Source organism: Geotrypetes seraphini, chromosome 10 (genome assembly GCF_902459505.1).
Source record: "Geotrypetes seraphini chromosome 10, aGeoSer1.1, whole genome shotgun sequence".
In the NCBI taxonomy this organism is placed as follows: Eukaryota; Metazoa; Chordata; class Amphibia; order Gymnophiona; family Dermophiidae; genus Geotrypetes; species Geotrypetes seraphini.
In genome coordinates, this window is record NC_047093.1 from 65,031,684 (window position 1) to 65,052,451 (window position 20,768).

Genomic DNA, 20,768 nt, shown 5'->3' on the forward strand with positions numbered 1-20,768 from the left:
TCACTCCACTCATGTTAAGTTTGTTTAGTCTGCTTAGGTCTGGTTTGTTATTCATTATATGTACCCCATTTTAAATTTTATTGTACAACGCTTCAAATGTTATGATTAGCGTTTAATCAAATTTTTAATAAACTATAAATGTTTCCAGAATTTACAGAGCTTGAGAGTGTGAATAATACTGCAGATTCTGAGTATGATATGATCTGGGAAGAGACATATCCATTTGATTAAGGTTTGCTGTGAAACTAAAGCTGAACGCTAAAATTTTCCTCTTCACTTCTATGAAGAAGGGGGCAGGGCATTTCCCTGTCCTTGTAACGAAGCCTTCCTAAGAAAACCAGTGTTGGTTTAAAGTTGGTAACATTGAGAGCTGTTAAAGCATTATACTGTACCCGAGTGGAATTTGTGCATTTCAACACACGGCATCAGTGTGCTGATTAAACAGCTGATGCAATTGCAGGTGCTCAGTCAGCACCGTGTATGAGAAGCATCCTGCAAACGTTTTGGTCTTCCTGAAACAGCATTCTATGGCATCATTCTCAGTTTCTCTTATTATATGGAACATTGTTTGTTTATGCCATTTGGTTTACCTTGAATGCAAGAGTCAGAAGGAAAATAAAAGAAACCTTTTGTTTTTGAACCCAAAGTTTGCAGTGTATTATTGTGGGTGAGGCTTGCGTAGCCACTCCAGTGAACCGCTCAGCTGGACGGTATCTGTGTGGGTTAGGACAGCACATTGGCACCCTATTCCCCACCACACTCTCAAAGTGAGAAGCACCCATACGGCCCAGCTTGACGTGTCTCAAAGCAATTTGGTTTTCTCTACATGGATTTATTGCTTGGGATGCTCTTTAAAAAAAAAACAACATGCTAATGTTGAAACATAGTTATCACCTGTCAGTAATTTGATGGACTTCCCACATCCAGCTCTCTGGGAAGTAGCTACGAACTTCTGGTTCATCCAAATCAAAAATGCTCCTCATTTCTGAAAAGGTAAAGGGGATGGGACTTGATAGCAAAGAGAATTCTATCTGCAGTGAATATCAGGGCTGAAATTTTAGCTTCACTTAATACCCACAAAAGATTAGCTAAATACACACTTTTAAACATGAAAGATTAAGCCACATGATGTAGGGAAGCAGGTGCAATATTATTGTAATTTAGATATGGCTTTGACTGTTGCAGTTGTCCAGGTCTTGCCACGTCTGGGTAGGTAGAACCGATGTTTCGGCTATCATGCAGTGACTTTCTTCAGAGTGAAGAAAGCCACAGAATGATGGCTGAAACATCGGTTCTACCAGACGCAGCAAGATCCGGTTAACTGCAACAGTCATGATGCCAGCTGCAGAAGCCTAAGAGATCATAGATATGGCTTTGTTTTCTTACATAATCTTGTGGTTATGCTGTTACTCCGCTTCAATATGTGGAAATAAAAATGAGCAAAAGTAAAAAGATTATTGCACTAACTTCATGTATTTGTTCACTAGCTTTCAGGAGTTTTCTCTTCATCGACTCCAAAAGCTAGCAAAAAAATATTATATTAGTCTGGTAAAGGGATATCACCTTATAAAAGCTTTTAAGAAGCTATGAAACATACCCATTCTTGCTAGGGTAAGTATTGCGCCCATCTCAAGTGTACGCAGTTTGTTGGCCAGCTCACAGCAGTTTATAAATGCATCTCTGCAGAATCTTCCATTCCATTTGTTCACACGCACACGCCTGCTTTCACATGTCTCGTAGATGGGATACTCACGGACTCCGTCCATGCAGCACTTGCGGACTTCCCTTGCCTTGTAAGTCATGGCTGAAATGAAGCAAAAAGCATGTTGGAGGGTCTTCTGTCTTGTGCTTCACAGTAAGCCGGCTGTGCTGGATGCCTGAAGAATTACAGACTTGTGCTCTTGATCCTGGGGATCTGTCACATATATCATACAAGGCAGAACATCATAGCTGCTTCCAGTAAACACTGGGGCCTTTAAGTTGTGACAAAAGTGGTCCTTTATGCAGGTCCTTCCCATGCATTAAGGCCACTTGTATGTCGGATGCACAATGGCACATTTTCCCATTTTCAAAATTAATGGCTATGCATTAATTTTGGCATGCTCACTCTCCATCCCCTTTCACACGTTATAATCTCAGTCAATACTCTGGCATTGGTAAACCATTCATAATACCACAACTATTTCTCTCAATACCGCTCTCTCTTCTTAATAAATTGCTTTAGTCAAACTAACAGGGCTTCAGACATGCCATTTGGTCACCACACAATTTTTTGTGTTTGCTTGGTTGCCAAAATTCTTCTCACTGGCTATGGCTTCTTCACTAGCCCCTACTCAATATGTTTCACAATTTTTTGGGTTTTTTTTAAGTGCTTCATCATATCTCAAACTTATTAAAGTGCTTAATGTCAATAACTTAACCGTTATAAAAACTAAACTTATCTTATTATATTCTTTTTCTTGATGATCTTATCTCATCGGGAAAGGGACCTGTCATATCCGACATGTTTCGCCGACAGGCTGCTTCAAGAAAAGGTCCCCCATTCACAACTTATTCTGCACCATCCCGAACCACATAGAAATTTTTTTGGATTGGGATGGTGCAGAATAAGTTGAGATATAATGAAGCGGTATTATGCGCGTTAAACCCCTGCCACAGCTTGATAAAAGGACCCCATTGTGTAAATTTCATAAAACCAATTTTTTTCTAAAAAGGCATACTAACTAAAGGAGAGAGGATGGGATTTGATATACTGCTTCTCTGTGGTTACAATCAAAGCAGCTTTTAAGAAGCGACCTCCCCCCTTTTCCTCCTGTTTTATCCTCTCCCTCTTTCCTTCCTTTTATTTTAATTTTCTTAATGTAATTAAAATCTCCCCCCCTGCTCCTCTTGTATCCAACCTGTCTAAATTTAGTCCTTGTCTTGATCCCAACCTGACCTATTTTATTTTCTTAAGTTTTTTTTAAAATTTTTAACATTGTAAACCGGCCAGATACCTGTGATGGTCGGTATACCAAACTATAAATAAACTTGAAACATGATATACAAATACTTATTTTGTACCTGGGGCAATAGAGGGTTAAGTGACTTGTCTAGAGTCACAAGGAGTTGTAGTGCGGAATCAAACCCAGTTTCCCAGGTTATCAGGTTTCTGCACTAACCATTAGTTTACTCCTCCACTCCTCCACATAGCTTCCTGAAAACATGGGATAATTAAGATCCAAATGGCGCAAAGATGCTGAAACTCAGTTCACCAGAGCAAATGTGAAATTAGATAAGACAGTGAAGTGCATGAGCATGGTGCCAAGTAAAAATAAGCGTTGCAAAAGAAAAAGGACATGCAAAAAGCCCCAGGGGACATTGGGGAAATCCTTAAATCTGGTCCCAAATAGTTGAAGAGGGCCCCCAGATTCAGATTTTATTCAAATCATTTTCCCTGCATATCTCTGCTCCTTTTTATTTTTTTAAATAGTTTATATTCTGCATATCCTACAATTCTATGCGGATTACAAATTATTCAGGTACTCAAGCATTATTCCCTAACTGTCCCAGCAGGCTCCCACTCTATCTAATGAACCTGGGGCAATGAGGATTAAGTGACTTGCCCAGGGTCACAAGGAGCAGCGTGGGATTTGAACCCACAATCTTGGGGGTGCTGAGGTTGTAGCTCTAATCACTGCACCACACACTTCTTCCCTACTCCACTCCAGGCCCCTGCTCACAGTGAGTCACAGGACATACTACCAATAATAGGAATCAAAGGAAATATCAGTGTTACCTTTTTTATTAATTTCCTCCATAAATTTATTTGATCTTTTAGGTCTCAAAACCTCAGCACACGTTCTTCCTGGGAAACAGAAAATGACACAGTTTGAAATGCAAATGCAATATCATCCATGGAGGGTTTTTTTGTTTTTTTAATATAGCATCTTTTCACAAAATACAAATTATTTTAAGTAACAAACAGTACCAAGATCTTTGGATGCCTCAGCATTGGCATTGGTCATAAATGTGAGTCCAGCCAGTGCAAACACATCTGCATTGTTGTGTCCTCCTCCGGCACCGCAGCCCAAATCGCTCTTCTCAAATTTTCGCAGTATCTGCAGGGAAACGCAAATAATGAAATCTACTGACATTTATTATATACTCCAGTAAGTGTTTCTTTGGTGACTTGTAAAGAGCTTCAAATAGAACCATAATTACAATTTAATGCTCTACATATTATTCTTGTGTCTACCTCTTTAAGGCTTCATATTTTGAAAAGCAATACATAGAATCATGACATATAAGGCCCTTCTCGGGTTGATTGAGGATCCTGTTGAGGGAGAATGTACATCTTCTGGAACAAAGGAGTCAAGTGCATTACTGAAGGGTGACGGCAGCTGAATTCAAGAAGAGATCTGCCTGAGCCAATAAGGCACTATTAGAATCATGGTCCACTGGTTTTGCTTGAATTTTAGCAGTCTTCCCTGTAAGAGGTATGGGAGGATATGCATACAGAAGACCCAACACCATTCCAGGAGAAAGGCATCTAATGCTAGTCAGTCATGTGATCTGAGCCTGAAACAGTACTGAGAGACTTTGTGATTGAATGGAGGGGCAAAGAGATCCATCAAGGGGCTACCCCACACTTGGAAGATCTCCTGGGCAACATCCGCAATGAGGGACATCTCGTGTGGTTACATCACTCTGCGCTGCTTGTTGGTGTAGTATATTGCAACCTGGAAAATTGTCTAAATTTGTACAATTTTGTTGACTAGCCAATCTCTGAAAACCTTTAGAACATTCCAGATATAATTCTAGCCCTTCCTCCCCTGGTGGAATGGGTTTGACTGCATTGGCCTTAGAATGGTGGAGAATTCCTCTAGAAGTATTGCCTCGTCGCAAGAGCTGTATGGAGTAGCTCTCAGGGGACAATTTGGTGGAATGTTCTGCTAATTGAAAGCATAACCTGTTTGGACTATTTGCAATGCAATTTGAGATTTCAAGGAGCCACTTTTCATGGGGGAAAAAAACCCCTCAGCCTTCCTCCTACTGGTAGGTTGTTCAAAATAGATACTTTGATTGCGGCTTTGCTCTGCTTGAGCCAGTCAAACATTTATCCCCTGTTTTGATTGGAGAGCCAACTGGGCTTTCTGTGCATGTTATTGAGGAGAATTAGCATGCTGGAGCTGGCCCTATTGGGCATGATGAGAAAGAGCATACCTAAACCTTTGTAAGTAGTAGGAAGCTCTCTTTGACTTTTCCAAAAAACTGCTGGATGTGGAGGATGCAGAAGGCATTCACCAGGAGAGAGTGTCAATGGTATCAGTATGTTTCTTGATAAGGTCTGCAACCTCTTCCACCTTCTCTCTAAAAAAGGTTATCTCCCCAGCAAGCAACATCCACCAATCTCTGCTGAACAGCTGGTTCTAAGTCAGAGACATGTAGCCAAGAGAGTATGCGCATCGCTATACTTTGCTCAGAGATCCTGGGTGCTACATCAAAAGTGTTATAGGCAGCCCAAGCCAGAAATTTCCTGCACACTTTCTGCTTTCCAACTAACTGACAAAATGACTCAGCCTACTCCAGTGGGAGAGTATCTTCCAAATCCAGCATACTGCACACTAAGGACCACAAGTAGATGCTCATGTAAAATTGGTATGACTGAATACAGGAGATGAGCATGGAAGCCTGATATATCTTCCACCCAAATGAGTCCAAAGTTCTAGTTTCTCTACACAGGGGCACCAAGGCATTGTCTCTTGAACTTCTGGCCCATTTAAGAGCAGATAACTGAGGCTTATTGTAGCCTGGTACACTCTGGTTCCAGTACATGGTGTCAGTCTTTTTGGGAAATACCAGGACTGACAGAGGGGACCCCCAATTCTTCATTTGAACATCCTTTAGGATCCTGTGAAGAGGGACAGTCACAGCCTCTCTAGGGGGTGATTCATAGTCTAGGACCTTGAATATCTCAGGCTTGGCCTTCAGTTTCAAAGGAATCAGGATAGCAGATGCCATCTCCTTAACAAAAGATGAGAAGGAAAGGCTTTCAGGTAGAGATCTTCTTCTTTCCTCTGGAAGGGAGGGGTTTGATGGTATTCAATATGACTCCTCCTCTAAGAAATAATGTGGATCCACATCAGATTCCCACAAACGGTCTGAACCAGTATCAATCTATACTTCCTTATGGGAAGGCTGATACTGTGCCTGCCTCAGGTGAGAGGAATGATGTCCTGTCCCAGATCGGCACCGAGAATAGGTTCTCTCCTATATTCCGGTGAAGCTTCTTCCACTGATGTCAAGGGAGTACCTGCATGGTCTGGCATCGATGCCAACATCTCAAGTGGTGTTGACTTCGGGGACTGCACCACATGCTGAGAGCTTTGACGGCTAGGCTGAACAAGTGGAATGGCATGGCTTGATGCCGACAATGTGTGCATAGTCCAGATCCATTCATCGAGGTCCACCATCAATGAAGGCTGGGGTGGCGGGGTAGAAGCAACCTGCAAAGTTGCCAGTGTTGTTTCAGGTACTGGATCCCAGCTAGGAGATCTGTGCATGCACACCTCTTGCATGGGGGGAGGGGGGGCTGTTGTCTCAGCATTGACACTTCTTGGGTACCATGTCCCTCAGTGCTCCAGAGTTCCTGGCACCATGCATCAAGCAAGACCAATGCTTGTCCTTCTTGTCCTTCACCCATGTCTCCTTGAAGTCTGGTCCGATGCTGATCAGTCCCATAGGCCCTGCTCAGGCACCATCACCGAGGCCCTGTCTCAGGCACTGAGACAGGTGGAGACCCATTTGATGCACAGTGCTACCCAATGGAGGATACAGGTCTCTGCACTCTGAGAGACCATGGTCCCAATGCTAATACCAAAACTGATGTTGCGGCAGATTCTGATACCATTACTAAAGATTCAGAGCAGGCTCCAAAAAGATTTTGTTTCTAAGTCTCTCTGGATTTCTGTTTTCTCTTCTGTATATGCAAGCAAAAAAGACAGTTTAAATCAGGGGTGTCCAACCTTTTGGCTTCCCTGGGCCGCATTGTCCGAAAAAATTTGTTCTGGGGCCGCACAAATCTGCAAACGCTGCAGCAAGATAGAGGAGGGAGCTGGCAAGACGGTAAACACCCGGGGGCAGCAGAAGAAAACACTGCATCACCCTCGACCGGGGCCGCACAAAATACTTCACAGAGCTGCAAGCGGCCTTCGAGCCACAAGTTTGACACCCCTGGTTTAAATGGTTGTGTTCTGACCTCAAACACTGAATATACCAGGAATGGGTGTCAGAAATAGAGATGGTCTGATTGCATCAGGTGCAGTGCTCAAAGCCACTGGAAGGAAAAAGAGTCATGGCTAAATCAAACGAAGATGATGAAAAAGGGGCACTCACCATAAAAATGAAAAAAGGGTAGTTCCCAACCAAAGCTCTGGACTACGATGGCCCAAAAGCCACAAAGAGCAAAGGAAACTTGAACTTGAACAAAGCCTTTAAAAATATAGGAACGGGAGTGAAAAAGATATTCCCAAAGGAAAAAAGGAAGAGAAAACAATTTAGGAAGGCACCCCATGACAAAAAACACATCAGTCAAAAAACAAGGCTGAACGGACCTGCGAATGATCACATCTGCCTCTCATTGTGAATAAAAGCAGACTGGTCCCACCCATGTGAAGCTGGCAGGAATGCACCTGAGCATTCATAGTGGGAGACCGTTTTCAACTTTTAAAGTGACACAAGCGTTTGAAAGCATCCTCTGCTGAATATACGTACATTGTATAGTGAATGAACCTATTCTGCAATTGTAAACTAAGCACAGGGTCATTTCTGGGCAAGTCACTCAATCCTCTACCTCCCCAGGTACATTAGATAGATTGTGAGCCCACCGGGACAGATAGGGAAAATACTTGAAGTACCTAAATATAAACCGCTTTGAGTGAGGTTGCAAAATTACAAAAAGGCAATATACAAGTCCCAATCCCTTTCCCTTTTTAATGCAATAATTTGGAAGTCTTACACAGAGCTAGAGCCATATTTTAAGTACTGATAGAAGAAACACAACCACAGCTCAAGATCTATGTTCAGAGAAAGAAGAGTATTTTGAAGTCCATTTCTCTAAAGCAACTGTGTGCTGTGGCACACTAGTGTGCCTTGTGAGATGCCAGGTGTGCTGCCAGATGCCGGGGAGGAAGAGAGGCCCCAGTGCCAGCTGACTGCCTACAGGATGTGCCTCTCGCTGCAAGAGGTACATTCTGTAGGCAGTCAGCCGACGCCTCTCCTCCTCCCTGGCATCTCTTCCTCCTCTCCGCATCTTTTCTTTTTCAGCACCCCTTCCCCCACTGGCATCTCAGGGCCCCATCTGGAGGGCCTCTGCACATACATGGATGTGCATGACATCATCATGTCAATGTTCATGCTCTTCTGGATGCCCTCGAGCCTCGTCCCCAATTTAGAGTGCCGCCGGCTCGCAAAGTATGCGAGACACTGCTCCAAAGCATTGTACTGTTTCTATAAAACACTGACACTTAACTTTTTCTGTAGATCCCTTTTTCCTTCTTGCAACACCATATATAGCTGTGTCCATCGATGACAAGGCAATGTATGCATTCTGCTGGGCATTTATTTTAAGATTCATAGCTGCTCCTGGCTTGTATGAATTCTTATTTGTAGACAACGTGACCTGAAAGTGAATGCAATGTTTTTCAAAAACATGGAAACAATTTCAAAACTGCTAAGGTGTAACTACCCATTCTAAGGGTAGCACTGCTGCTATGGGAAATGCACCGACATTCAATAAATTCCTATATTTGTTGAGCATTTCCTGCGCTGGCCCATGCTAAAATGTTTGATAAAAGGGGGCCTAAGTTATTACTGAGCAGCCAAATGCTGTTATGAAATAACATAAATGTATCTGAAGCGGATTCAGCTAAAAATGGACAAAATGCATTTTTTTTTCTTTCTTAAGAATATAGAAATAATTAATTTGTTAATGTAGGCAAGTGTCTCATGAATAAAGAAGCCCCAATAATACAGACTACTCTTCATTCAAGCATTTCAAGCACCTAAGGGGACTGGATAGTATTAATCTGATGTTAAGGAGGCTCAGAAGAAATGTGAATATACAGGCTTTAGCTGCTTTGTAGGGATTATAAGTATGGACCAACCAGAATTATTCATGCTCCTCAATGTATGAGAGATGCATTGAAGCATGGGGAAGGGGAAATGAAGGAATGATTGCAAAAATAATTGATTTTTTGATTTTATAAGAAACAGTATTCTGATCAGTCATCTACATAAAGGAGCAGAAATAAATACATCTATTTATACTATGATTGGACATATATCTTAATGTGAATAAAAACACAAAAGATTTCCAGTGTAGGGTGCTCTAATAAAATCTGTATGATAACTGAACACAGTAAAACAGTTTAAAAGCCTCTTGTTAGGGTTGCCAACTGACTCCAAATTTGCTGGATAGAATTGATCCAGTCCTGTGTTTGCCCCATTGCATGCAGGGACTTGTAGTCCTGATTTCCCAACTGCATTACCTAAAAGAAGCAAGATTACAATCCCTGTATGCTATGGGGGTAAAATCAAGACTCAATAAATTCTGTTAAATGAATCTGCAATCAGTTGACAACCTTACTCCCAGAAGCCAATGGTTAGTGCAGGAGTAACCAAATGGTTAGTGTAGTGGCCTGAGAACCAGGGGAGTCGGGTTGAATTCCCAATGCAGCCTTTGTGACTCTAGGCAAGTCACTTAACCCTTCATTGCCTCAGATACAAAATAAGTACCTATTTATAAACCTCTTTGATTATAAAACACAGAAAAGCAGTACAGTATATCAAATCCCATCCCCCTTCCTCCCCTCCATACAAGAAAAAGATTCTCCTCATACCACATGGGATGACTCCCTTCACAGTTTCTATTTTGAGGTTTGTATTCAAAAATCCACTGAGCAGAAATATCATTCAGATAAAGTTTTTTTAGTTGCTGAATATGTCTGGAATTCAGAAGTCAGAAATGATCAGCTAGCGTTTAATCACATCCTGGCACCGGCTTTTATATCTGGATATATTTAGTATGGGAAACAATTTGCCTGCGTGAAATTTTTCCAGTGAGTGGTGGGAAATTTAAACTCCAAAAATTAACCAGGTCTGGATAGACTCTCTGAATATCAACATTGTTGGTTGTGATGTGAAATATCATCAGTAAAGGTCCCTGGATGTTACCTAAGCTACTTTTGCCTTTCTTTCATTCTGTTCCTACACATTAGCTGTATTCTGTTCTTACCTTTAGGTTATTCACACATTTCTCTTCTATGTTTATCCAGACAGAGTCCGCAACTAATTCCGCAGTTTGTTCACTGGTGATAATGTAATAAACCAGGACACGAGCTGAAGGAACCATTTCCTTGGTTGTCTTAATGTTCAGGTTCTGAAATGAGGAATCTGCATATCTGCCCACTGTTCCATATTTCACAATCTTACCCTTGGATAAAACCTGTAGGAAAAAAGAGACAAGGAACTGTGGTGAAACAGAGTTCAAAGAAAAGCTCAAGTGATTAGAGGTTCATTCCATTTTGGTCATATTAGTAAGCTCTTCCAAACAGGAACACTCTCTGAATGACTCTCTGTAAAACAAGAACATAAGCGTTGCCGTACTGGGACAGACCAAAGGTCCATCAAGTCCGGTATCCTGTTTCCAACAGTAGCCAGTCCAGACCACAACTACTTGGTAAAGATCCCAAAGAATAAAACACATTTTATGTTGATTATCCTAGAAATAAGCAGTGGATTTTCCCAAGTCCATCTTAATAATGGCTTATGGAGTTTTCTTTTAGGGATTAATCCAAACCATTTTTAAACCCCACTAAGCTAACTGCTTTTACCAAGTTCTCTGGCAATAAATTGCACATTGAGTGAAGAAATATTTTATCCAGTTTGCTTTAAATTTACTATTTAGTAGCTTCTTTGCATGCCCCCTAGTCCTAATATATCTGGAAAGGGTAAATGAGTGATTCCCATCTACCCATTCCAGTCCACTCAGTATTTTATACAGCTCTATCATATCTCTCTTCAGTCATCTCTTCTCCAAGCTGAACAGCCCTAGCCATTTTAGCCTTTCCTCATAGAGAAATCGTGCTGTTCCCTTTATCATTTTTGTCACCCTTCTCTGTACCCTTGCTAATTACTCTAAATAAATGTGATAGAGCCATAGCAATCATGAGCTGTGGCATGTCACATGACAAATCTAAGTGCAATACCCATAAATACTCTTAACCAGAGAAAAGGTGGGTGCATAGCAGTGATATTTTAGTTTTAGTTCCTATTCAGTTATAAAACATATCATTTTTATTCTTATTATAGTTCTGACAAGAATCTTAATTCTAGTTTTATTCAATCCTCTTCCCAAAATTTTCCTTCCCTTTTACATAGCTGTGCAAGAGGTTTTTAGCGCCGGTCGGCACACTGAATGCTCTGTGCTGCTCTGACGGTCATAGAGTTCTTATGAGCATCCGAACAGCGCGTCAGCCGTCGCTAAAATCCTCCTGCGTGGTTTTATAAAAGGGAGGGTTTACGTCTTATTCAGTTCTTATTCCAGTCACAAACTCATGACAAATAATTTGAGTTCATGCGAAACACATACATCAGTAATTCTAGTTTTTATTCAGGCCTTTTCCAAAAATTTTAGTTCTATTCAGTTCTTCAGTTCATGCTCTCGTATATGTGTGTAAAAATTTTCATTCCTCTTAACAGCCTCTTTTACAAAGCCACGCAGCAACAGCCCTGAAGCCCTTTAAATCTCTATGGGCTTCAGGGCTGTTAGCGCAGCGCAGCTGCTAGCGCGGCTTTGTAAAAGAGGCCATAAGTCATTTTTGATAAGCTATTATTTATTTATACTGTAATTCTTATTCTGTTCAGGACAGTATATTTTCCATTCCTATTCAGTTTAAATTTTAAAGAAAACATTATTTTTCTTCTAATTATCATGAACTAATGGTCAAAAACTTTCATTCTGATTTATATTCTCGTTAAGAAAAAAAAAATAAATTAAAAAAAAAAAAAAATATATATATATATATATATACTGTATATATATATATATGCATCAAATCTGGGCTTAGCGCATAGGAAAGTCGGCATTAAAATGTGTTAAGTCCAGATTTCAGCACACTTTAGTACAAGGACCTCTTAGGGCTCCTTTTACTAAGCTGCGATAGAGGTTTTAGTGCGCGTGCTAGACGCTAACGCCAGCAATGAGCTGGCGTTAGTTCTAGCTGCGTAGCGCAGGTTTAGCGCGTGCTAAAATTCTGTGCGCGCTAAAAACGCTATTGCAGCTTAGTAAAAGGAGCCCTTAGTGAAAACTAAATCAACGTAATACTTTAAGGCCCAAATTCTCTAAATGGCGCCGTTGTTGGAGTCGCAATTCCAGCACTATTTTTTAGGCACCTTGAATTTTCTTTTAAGTCAAGTTTCAAGTTTCAAGTTTAATCACATTTGATGAATCGCTTATTACAATATCTAAGCGATGTACAATTTAAAAACCATCAGATGTTGGTATTACATAAAATTTAAATAAGTCAGACATTAGACAGACAATTTTTAGACAGACATGAATGAGTAGGGAGAGAGGGGAAAGTTACAATTTTGTTATTTGTTAGAAATTACATAGAAGGGAAAAAAACAATAGGAAATAAAGGGGTAAGGTAAAATTTTTTTTTAATTATTGTAAAATGTAAGAATTTTGAGTATATCGTGTCATGAATAAAATTTGAGTATATCGTATCATGTATCAAATGCGTCTTGAAATAGATATGTTTTTAAAGTTTTCTTAAAAGAGACTAGATCTTTTTCGCTTTTAATAAAATTAGGAAGGGAGTTCCACAATGTAGGGGCCATAACGGAGAAAATATCATTCCGTCTGGTGCCTATAATTTTCAGTGAGGGGATTGAAAGTAAATTTGATGAGGATGATCTTAGAGTACGTGCAGAGTTATATGGAATAATCATTTTTGATATAAATAAAGGTTCATTGGAAATTAGTGTTTTGAAAACCAGAAATAAAATTTTGAAAGTGATTCGGTGAGAAATGGGAAGCCAATGAGATTTGATAAATAATGGGGTCACGTGATCATATTTTTTTGCTTTGTAAATAAATTTAATTGCTGTGTATTGGATCATTTGAAGCCGTCTTTTTTCTTTCTGGGTTATGTTAATTAAGAGGGAATTACAATAGTCTAATTTTGAGATGATTAAAGAGTGAACCAAAATGTTAATTGATTTAGGGTCTAAAAATGCTTTTAAACAGCATTTTGGACAACTTAGGCACTGGTAAGGTGCTTTTTATAGAATATGGCCTAAGGCCTGGATTCTCTAAATGGTGCCATTGGTGGTGGCTGCCTTAAAAGCGACTGCTGATTGTATGTTAATCAAATTGATAATTTTAGCAGTTTCCAAATTTGACCTATATCTTTGCCAGCAATCTTTTTTTTCCCACCTCCCTTATGTATTTTCCTTTTATGTACTTTTTCTTTAAAATTGTAGTTCTCCCCCTATTTCCTATTGTTTCTTGTGGCTTCACAAAGCAGTTACCCAAGTATGTCTCATAATGAATCATGTACGTTTAATTTCTTAAAATGTTAATGTTCTTTTTCTTTTTTTACTCTTTCTACAAGCTTTGTACCTTTGGATAAGCGTTTAATCAAAAACATGAATAAACTTGATGAATAAACATGACAGCACTGTTTAGGGAATCGCGCCTCCAGCTAAGGCAGGCATTGGAAATGTAGGCCAGGGTTTTCAAGGCCTACATTTTGGCACCTACCTTTGACATGAATCATGCCTATGTAGGTGCTTTATGGCGCCTAACGCCACTTCCAGCATTAGCTACGACTACAGTGGCATGAGGTGCGATTCTAGCTCCTTGAATTTTCTTTTAAGCCTGCTTTTAAATGGCATTTTGGACTTAGGCGCAGTAGGGCACCTACCAGCACCTAAGTTTATAGAATATGGGCCTAAATCTATAAACTTTCATTAAAACTTACTAGCACATGTTTAACACAAGCAAGTGTCCAAAAATCAAAATAAAGTCAGAAAAAGAAACATTTTCCCCATTTATTTTTCTTCTTTTCAATGGGATCAAGAACAGAAGGGTAACAAGGGAAGACTTAATTTCTTCATCCTACTGGCACATGTAAAAGCCACAGTGATACAATAAATCATTGACTTACCAAATAGCTGTAGTGCTTTATTTTATGCATGTTTGGACTCCTAGGGTACACGTTAATGTTCAGATATTCTCCCACATGTAGCCTAGTATACTTCACTGCCCAGTCAATATACAGATAGCTTTTGCTGAGAGAGACATACGTTCTTGCTGTGTATTCAGCTGTCCCTTGCCTCTCCTCTGGGAGATGTTTGTCTGCAGTTTTTATCTAACGTTATGGGGAAAAATGTGAACTTGTTAAGGATGTAGGAAACAAAAAAAAAACCAAACATCTCACTAAATAATAATCCACAGAGGCTAGTGTATTTCAGGGAGGAGTGATCCCCCAGTTGCTCATGTCCTTGCAGTGCCAGGTTCAAAATGGCATTGGTGACCCTTTGCAGCAGGGGTAGGGAACTCCGGTCCTCGAGAGCCGTATTCCAGTCGGGTTTTCAGGATTTCCCCAATGAATATGCATTGAAAGCAGTGCATGCACATAGATCTCATGCATATTCATTGGGGAAATCCTGAAAACCCGACTGGAATACGGCTCTCGAGGACCGGAGTTCCCTACCCCTGCTTTACAGTAATACCACTAGGGGTCAGATAAATGCAAACCACTTTGGTTGTACCACAGAAAGGTGGCATATCAGATCCATTAACTTTACCCTTTTCCATATAAAGGCAAAGAGTTTATGGAATTTACACACTAATAAGATACTTTGCATGTATTTGCATCTTATTACCATGCACTCCACAGAGATTTAACTTTGCATTGTGGCACCACAACTTGCATTAGAGCCCTTAAACACATATTAAGGGGCAAATAACATGCAGTATAGCCATAGCACAGCCTTAATTGGCAGCACTGATGCCCCTAATACATGAATGTTGCGGAATTGCCACCTGCAGGGGAGTGTGTGGCGCAGGGGTTAGAGCTACAGCCTCAGCACCCTCAAATCCCATGCTGCTCCCTGTGACCATGGGTAAGTCACTTAATCCCCCATTGCCACAGGTATGTTAGGTAGAATGTGAGCCCACTGGGACAGATAGGGAAAAATACTTGAGTACCTGAATATAAACCAAGTGAGGCTATAAGTGGTATATATATAAATAAATAAATAAAATCTGGAAGTTGCTGAATTTGTACCATTCATTTTATCCAGAGCAGTACCACTGGAACTTTGCACATTCCAATCTTGAGTGTTTCAATTCGTCTCAACATTCTATGTAAAATGGGTCTTCCTGTCCTATTGAACCCAAAGGGGTCAATAGTCAAAGTGACTTAACTGGCCAGAAATAGTTCCTCATTGGTTAAATCACCTGCTGGGGCCAACCACAAATGTTTAGCAGCACTTAACTGGTTAGTGCTGCTGAAAATAACCAGATAGCATTGAGCATGAAACCACCTGTTTGTGGGGCACTCCGGGGATGGAGTCACCACTTGGCCAGATAAATGCTGATATTCAGAACTTAACCAGCCAAGGTAACTTCATAAAAGTCAGTCCTATCTTAATGTAGTTTACCATAACAAGTTAAGTGTTGCCTATTGCATCTAACCAGCTACAGTTTATCCAGTTCTGGAAACTCGGAGCTACGGTTTATCCAGTTCTGGAAACTCGGATATGGCCCAGCATTGAATTCCCAGGTAGAGAATGCCACGGTGACAGAATTCATCACCGTTACAGCAGAAAACCATCCCGTATCATTCTTTAGTGTCTCTCTCAACCTCAGACCTTCTACACCAGCATTCTTTAATGCAAGGCTTGAGGATCAGTGGTTGTGGTCATTTTTACTCTGATTCTTCCCTCTCTCCTCAAAGAATGACATGGGGATGGTTTCCTGCGGTTATCCGTAGGGATGGGAACGATGATAAAGAATGACATAGGGATGGTTTCCTGGAGTTATCCGTAGGGATGGGAACGATGATGAATTCTGTCACCGTGTCATTCTCTATGACAGGTACAATGCCAGGGATTGTCAACAAAAACACTGAGCAGTGTCAGCTGAATCTTGACCCCTTAGGGGTTTTTTTTCTGGGGAATATTAGCGCCATTGTGGAGTCAGACTTTTGGTATATGCAAGCCCTTGACTCTTTTTATAATCTTAGCTTGCTTATTCTTTTCCAAGCATTTGGATATCCTTTTTTTTTTTGAGAGTGTGTGTACAGAATTTAACACAGTCATCCAAATATACTTTGTTGTATAGTAATGTAATGTAATTTATTTCTTATATACCGCTACATCCGTTAGGTTCTAAGCGGTTTGAAGAAAATATACATTAAGATTATAAATGAGAAGTAAGAAGGTACTTAAAAAATTCCCTTACTGTCCCGAAGGCTCACAATCTAACTAAAGTACCTGGAAATTAATAAAGAAGAGAAAATAAAGATGGTTGAAAAAATTCTATGTGAATTTATAGGATGGAAATTAAACTGACAGTGAAGAACTGTATGAAAAATACATATGGAATTCAGTTAGAGAAGGTAGGTTACAATCTATTTATGGTATTTGTTTAATTGGAAGGTGTTAAGGTGGGTAATTTGGGGGAAGGTTATCTGAAGGTAGGTGAATCTTCTGGAGGTAAAAGAGGAGGGGTTAAGATATTTGGATGAATTTTTTGAAAAGCAGGGTTTTGATTTCTTTTCTGAATGTTTTGAAGTTGTCTGATATTGTCATAAGATTGGAGATGGAATGGTTGATTTTTGCTGCTTGTGTTGCTAGAAGGTTGTCAAACATTTTCTTGCGTTGTGTGCCTTTGAGTGGGGGGAAGGCGAAAGGATTCGAGGTTCTTCTGTGTCTTGAGGTGGAGATTTGGTTTAAGCAGTTATTTAGATAGGAGGGGGAAGAGCCGTGTAATGCTTTGAATATCAGGCAGTAGAATTTGAATTGGATTCGTGCTTGTATGGGTAGCCAGTGAGAGTCTAAGAAGGCAGTTGTTATGTGATCATATTTTTTGAGTGAGTAGATCAATCTGAGGGTGGTGTTTTGTATGGTCTGGAGTTGTTTTATCATAGTGGCTGGACAAGGAAGATATAGGGAGTTGCAATAATCCAGCAGACCTAAGACTAGGGATTGGACGATTAGTCTAAATTGTGCTTGGTCAAAGAATTTTCTGATTTTACGGAGATTTCTCATGGTTAGAAAAGCTTTCTGGGTTGTTTTGTTGATCTGGGGCTGCATTGTGCAACATCTGTCTATCGTAACTCCTAGGAGTTTTAGTTCGGGTTGTATTGGGTATTTGGTATTTTTGATTTTCAGTTCAGTGATGGTAGGAGTTTGGGCTTTTTCGAGCAAAAGGAATTTTGTTTTTTCAGAATTTAGTTTTAGTTTGTGATCCATCATCCATTTTTCTACTGTGTCTAAGGTTGTTTCTAGCTTTGTTGTGGTGGTGGTCTCTGATGGGTCGAATGGGAGGATTATGGTGATGTCATCAGCATAGCTGAAAGATATGACATCTAGGGTATCTAAAGTGGCTCCTAGGGAGGAGATAAAGAGGTTGAAGAGCGTAGGTGAGAGAGGTGATCCTTGTGGAACTCCGCAGGGATTTGTCCATGGTTCTGATTTGATAGTGAGCTCATTGGTAGATTTGGTCAGGAAAAAGAGACAAAAAGAAAGAGGTCTATAAGTTGACTGATAAAGTTCAGAGAGAGTCAACTTTGGTGTACGTTAAATCAGAGAATAATACTGAGAAGTGGACTCACTGTAAAGGTCAGCGTGTTGGCATCTGCTGGAACATTAAGGATGAAGAATGCCAACCCGTCGTCCTCCGATGTTACTCCATTTCCCGCCTCCAGGCTCTCATCTACTAGAGGGGTGTCTACATTATCCACAGTGAATGAAGTTGCAGTCAGAGTCACTGGGACCCATCCAACTAATTGGTCTGAGGTATCCCTCACCTGTACCTGTTCGTTGAAATACAGGATTCAGTGAGAAAGATTCATTTGCTCTGGTTTGACTTCATGTGAAAAAAAAAAAAGTTCCAGATTTATTTTTGACAGGAAATACAGATGTGCAAATGGCATACTTTTGATACATTTCTGCCCCTGCCCCCCCTCCACACACACACTTTACCTTTGTATATTAAAAAAAAAAACCCTACACTACAATTCACTCATTCTGAGCAGTTAACTAATACCAATATTTCCTAACCCATCCCCCCCCACACACACACACATATCCAGCAACTGTATAACACTGTGACTTATTATACAGTGATGTCCAGTTATTTACTTCTAGTAACTGCTAAAGACCTAGTCACTGACATCAGTGAGTATGTAAGCCTCTTTATTCTGCTCCTGCTCCTGGATATATCTCTTAAAATGCTACACTTAGATCCCAGTGATACAATTCAGCTATCTTTTTGTATATTGATTGTCAGGTATTAATCAGCAGCACAATTATCTAATCTCAGGATGGAATCTTGACCCATGGTAATGTTCACACAGAAATATTTTTAATGATAGAGCACTGCTTCTGACTCACATTAAGAATATATCTGAAACTCTAGTAGCATTGGCTACTGCAAAAAATGACTGCTTCTCATTAAACATAAGAACATAAGAATTGCCGCTGTTGGATCAGACCAGTGGTCCATCGTGCCCAGCAGTCCGCTCACGCGGTGGCCCTTGGTCAAAGACCAGCACCCTAACTGAAACTAGCCCTACCTGCGTACATTCTGGTTCAGCAGGAACTTGTCTAACTTTGTCTTGAGTCCCTGGAGGGTGTTTTCCCCTAAGACAGACTCCGGAAGAGCGTTCCAGTTTTCTACTACTCTCTGAGTGAAGAAGAACTTCCTTACATTCGTACGGAATCTATCCCCTTTCAATTTTAGAGAGTGCCCTCTCGTTCTCCCTACCTTGGAGAGGGTGAACAACCTGTCCTTATCTACTAAGCCTATTCCCTTCAGTACCTTGAATGTTTCAATCATGTCCCTTCTCAATCTCCTCTGTTCGAGGGAGAAAAGGCCCAGTTTCTCTAATCTTTCACTGTACGGCAACTCCTCCAGCCTCTTAACCATCTTAGTCGCTCTTCTCTGGACTCTTTCGAAATATGTAGGGCCAGATTCTGTAAACTACACCTAACTTGGTAGGCACCTAGGAAAGCAGCACCTACCGCATGTCAAAAGTTAGGTGCTGTTTTTAGAATTACACCTAGCAGGCTCTAAATTGCTTAGGCCCCAGTAGGTGTGAAAACCTTAGGCGCCAGTATATTAAGCCAGGGTTTTCTTGGCCTAAAACGCTGGTGCTTAAGGTAGGCGCCCATTGATGCCTAAGTCAATTCATGCCCAAGTTCTGCCCTAAATCCACCTCTAACTACGCCTCAGTGTAGACACCTACATCAAAGTGGTAGGCGCCTACTGGCAAATTAATTTGTTTTAATTAATTTTTTTTTTTGTAATTTTTATTTATAGAAAAAACAAATACAAACCACTGAAACAAAATCAGAACATTGCACTTAGGCATTCGTACAGCATAGAGGATAACAGCATAATATACCTTAGGTATTACTACAACTTTCACATAGTGCTATCCACTAACATCAAGCAACTCTGTTGCAACACAATATGCCACTATGACACCCAATACCCCCCTCCTTTCGCCCCCCCTTTCCTTCCTCCCTCCCCCTCCCTAGGAACAACCAAGGATCACCCATCTATTACAGAACCAGTCCACCATAGAATATTAGGATAGTCATATGGTCATTAGAAAAAATAATATACCCAAAACTGGAAATGGCAGTTCCATCCACAGTCTAGTTACTGTCCCCTTCCAATTTTAATCAATTTTTAATGGTACTTTCAATTATCAGCACCAATTAAGGCCATTAAGAAAATTAAGTTAGGCACCTAGATTGACTAGGCACACTGATCTAGATGCTTAGATGTAGGCCTCTTGTATAAAATTAGGGCCGTAATGCCTAAAACCCTAAAAACACACTTCATGGGTGTGGGACATAAGAATAGAACTAAAAACTAACAAAATCCCAAGCTGGTGATTAAGAAAATAATATTCAGCTTTGACTAAATAAAAAAAATAGTGATTTCTCTGGTCAATGTGTAGAGAAAACCACAAACATTTTGCCACAAATATAGAAGTTAGTGGGGAAGTAGCCTAGTGATTATGGTTGGGAACTGAGAATCAGAGAAGCTAGGGTTCAAATCCTTCTGATGCTCCTCGTCACCAACAGCAAATCACTTAACACTCCAATGACCCAGCTGCAAACTTAGAACCTTTTTTCCTAATGTGTGTTAACCAGTCAACATGCATTAATTTGAGCTCAGGGCATAGTTTGCATCATTAAACACATTAGGAATGATGACTTTAGATTATTATCCCTCTGGACAATGAAATACCTGCATTGTTTCTTCATTGAGAATTTATCAACTATCTTGACAATTACCATTTATGAACGAAAGGTTGATAGATTTTGCAACATGTCACCAAATCCACGTTAATGAATCTCAGGCCAGAATGTTTTCTACAGCAGAATCTATTTTATGGAACTTGCTTCTACAAAAGCTAAAGTCAACTCCAACTGTCCTAGCTAAAAAGCTTAAAGAGCATCAAAAGAAGAGG

The 20,768-nt window shown here is 40.3% G+C and overlaps 2 protein-coding genes across 3 annotated transcripts in view; one reads left to right on the forward strand and one right to left on the reverse strand.

Annotated features, from left to right (window-relative positions):
- C5 (complement C5) overlaps positions 1-20,768 on the reverse strand; it is a 149,154-nt gene that overhangs the window by 82,396 nt on the left and 45,990 nt on the right. For both annotated transcript variants that reach the window (XR_004540904.1, XM_033961430.1), the window contains exons 11-18: positions 17,895-18,095; positions 14,217-14,420; positions 10,277-10,486; positions 8,513-8,662; positions 3,971-4,100; positions 3,779-3,847; positions 1,598-1,804; positions 895-985 (exon numbers count right to left, since the gene is read on the reverse strand). Coding sequence is in view for 1 of the 2 variants with exons in the window: in XM_033961430.1 (XP_033817321.1) it covers positions 895-985; positions 1,598-1,804; positions 3,779-3,847; positions 3,971-4,100; positions 8,513-8,662; positions 10,277-10,486; positions 14,217-14,420; positions 17,895-18,095 (1,262 nt within the window). In the remaining variant the exon portion in view is untranslated. The remainder of the gene's footprint in view (positions 1-894; positions 986-1,597; positions 1,805-3,778; positions 3,848-3,970; positions 4,101-8,512; positions 8,663-10,276; positions 10,487-14,216; positions 14,421-17,894; positions 18,096-20,768) is intronic.
- Positions 1-20,768, forward strand: part of CNTRL (centriolin) — a 350,863-nt gene that overhangs the window by 443 nt on the left and 329,652 nt on the right. The gene's annotated exons all lie outside the window — the stretch shown is intronic.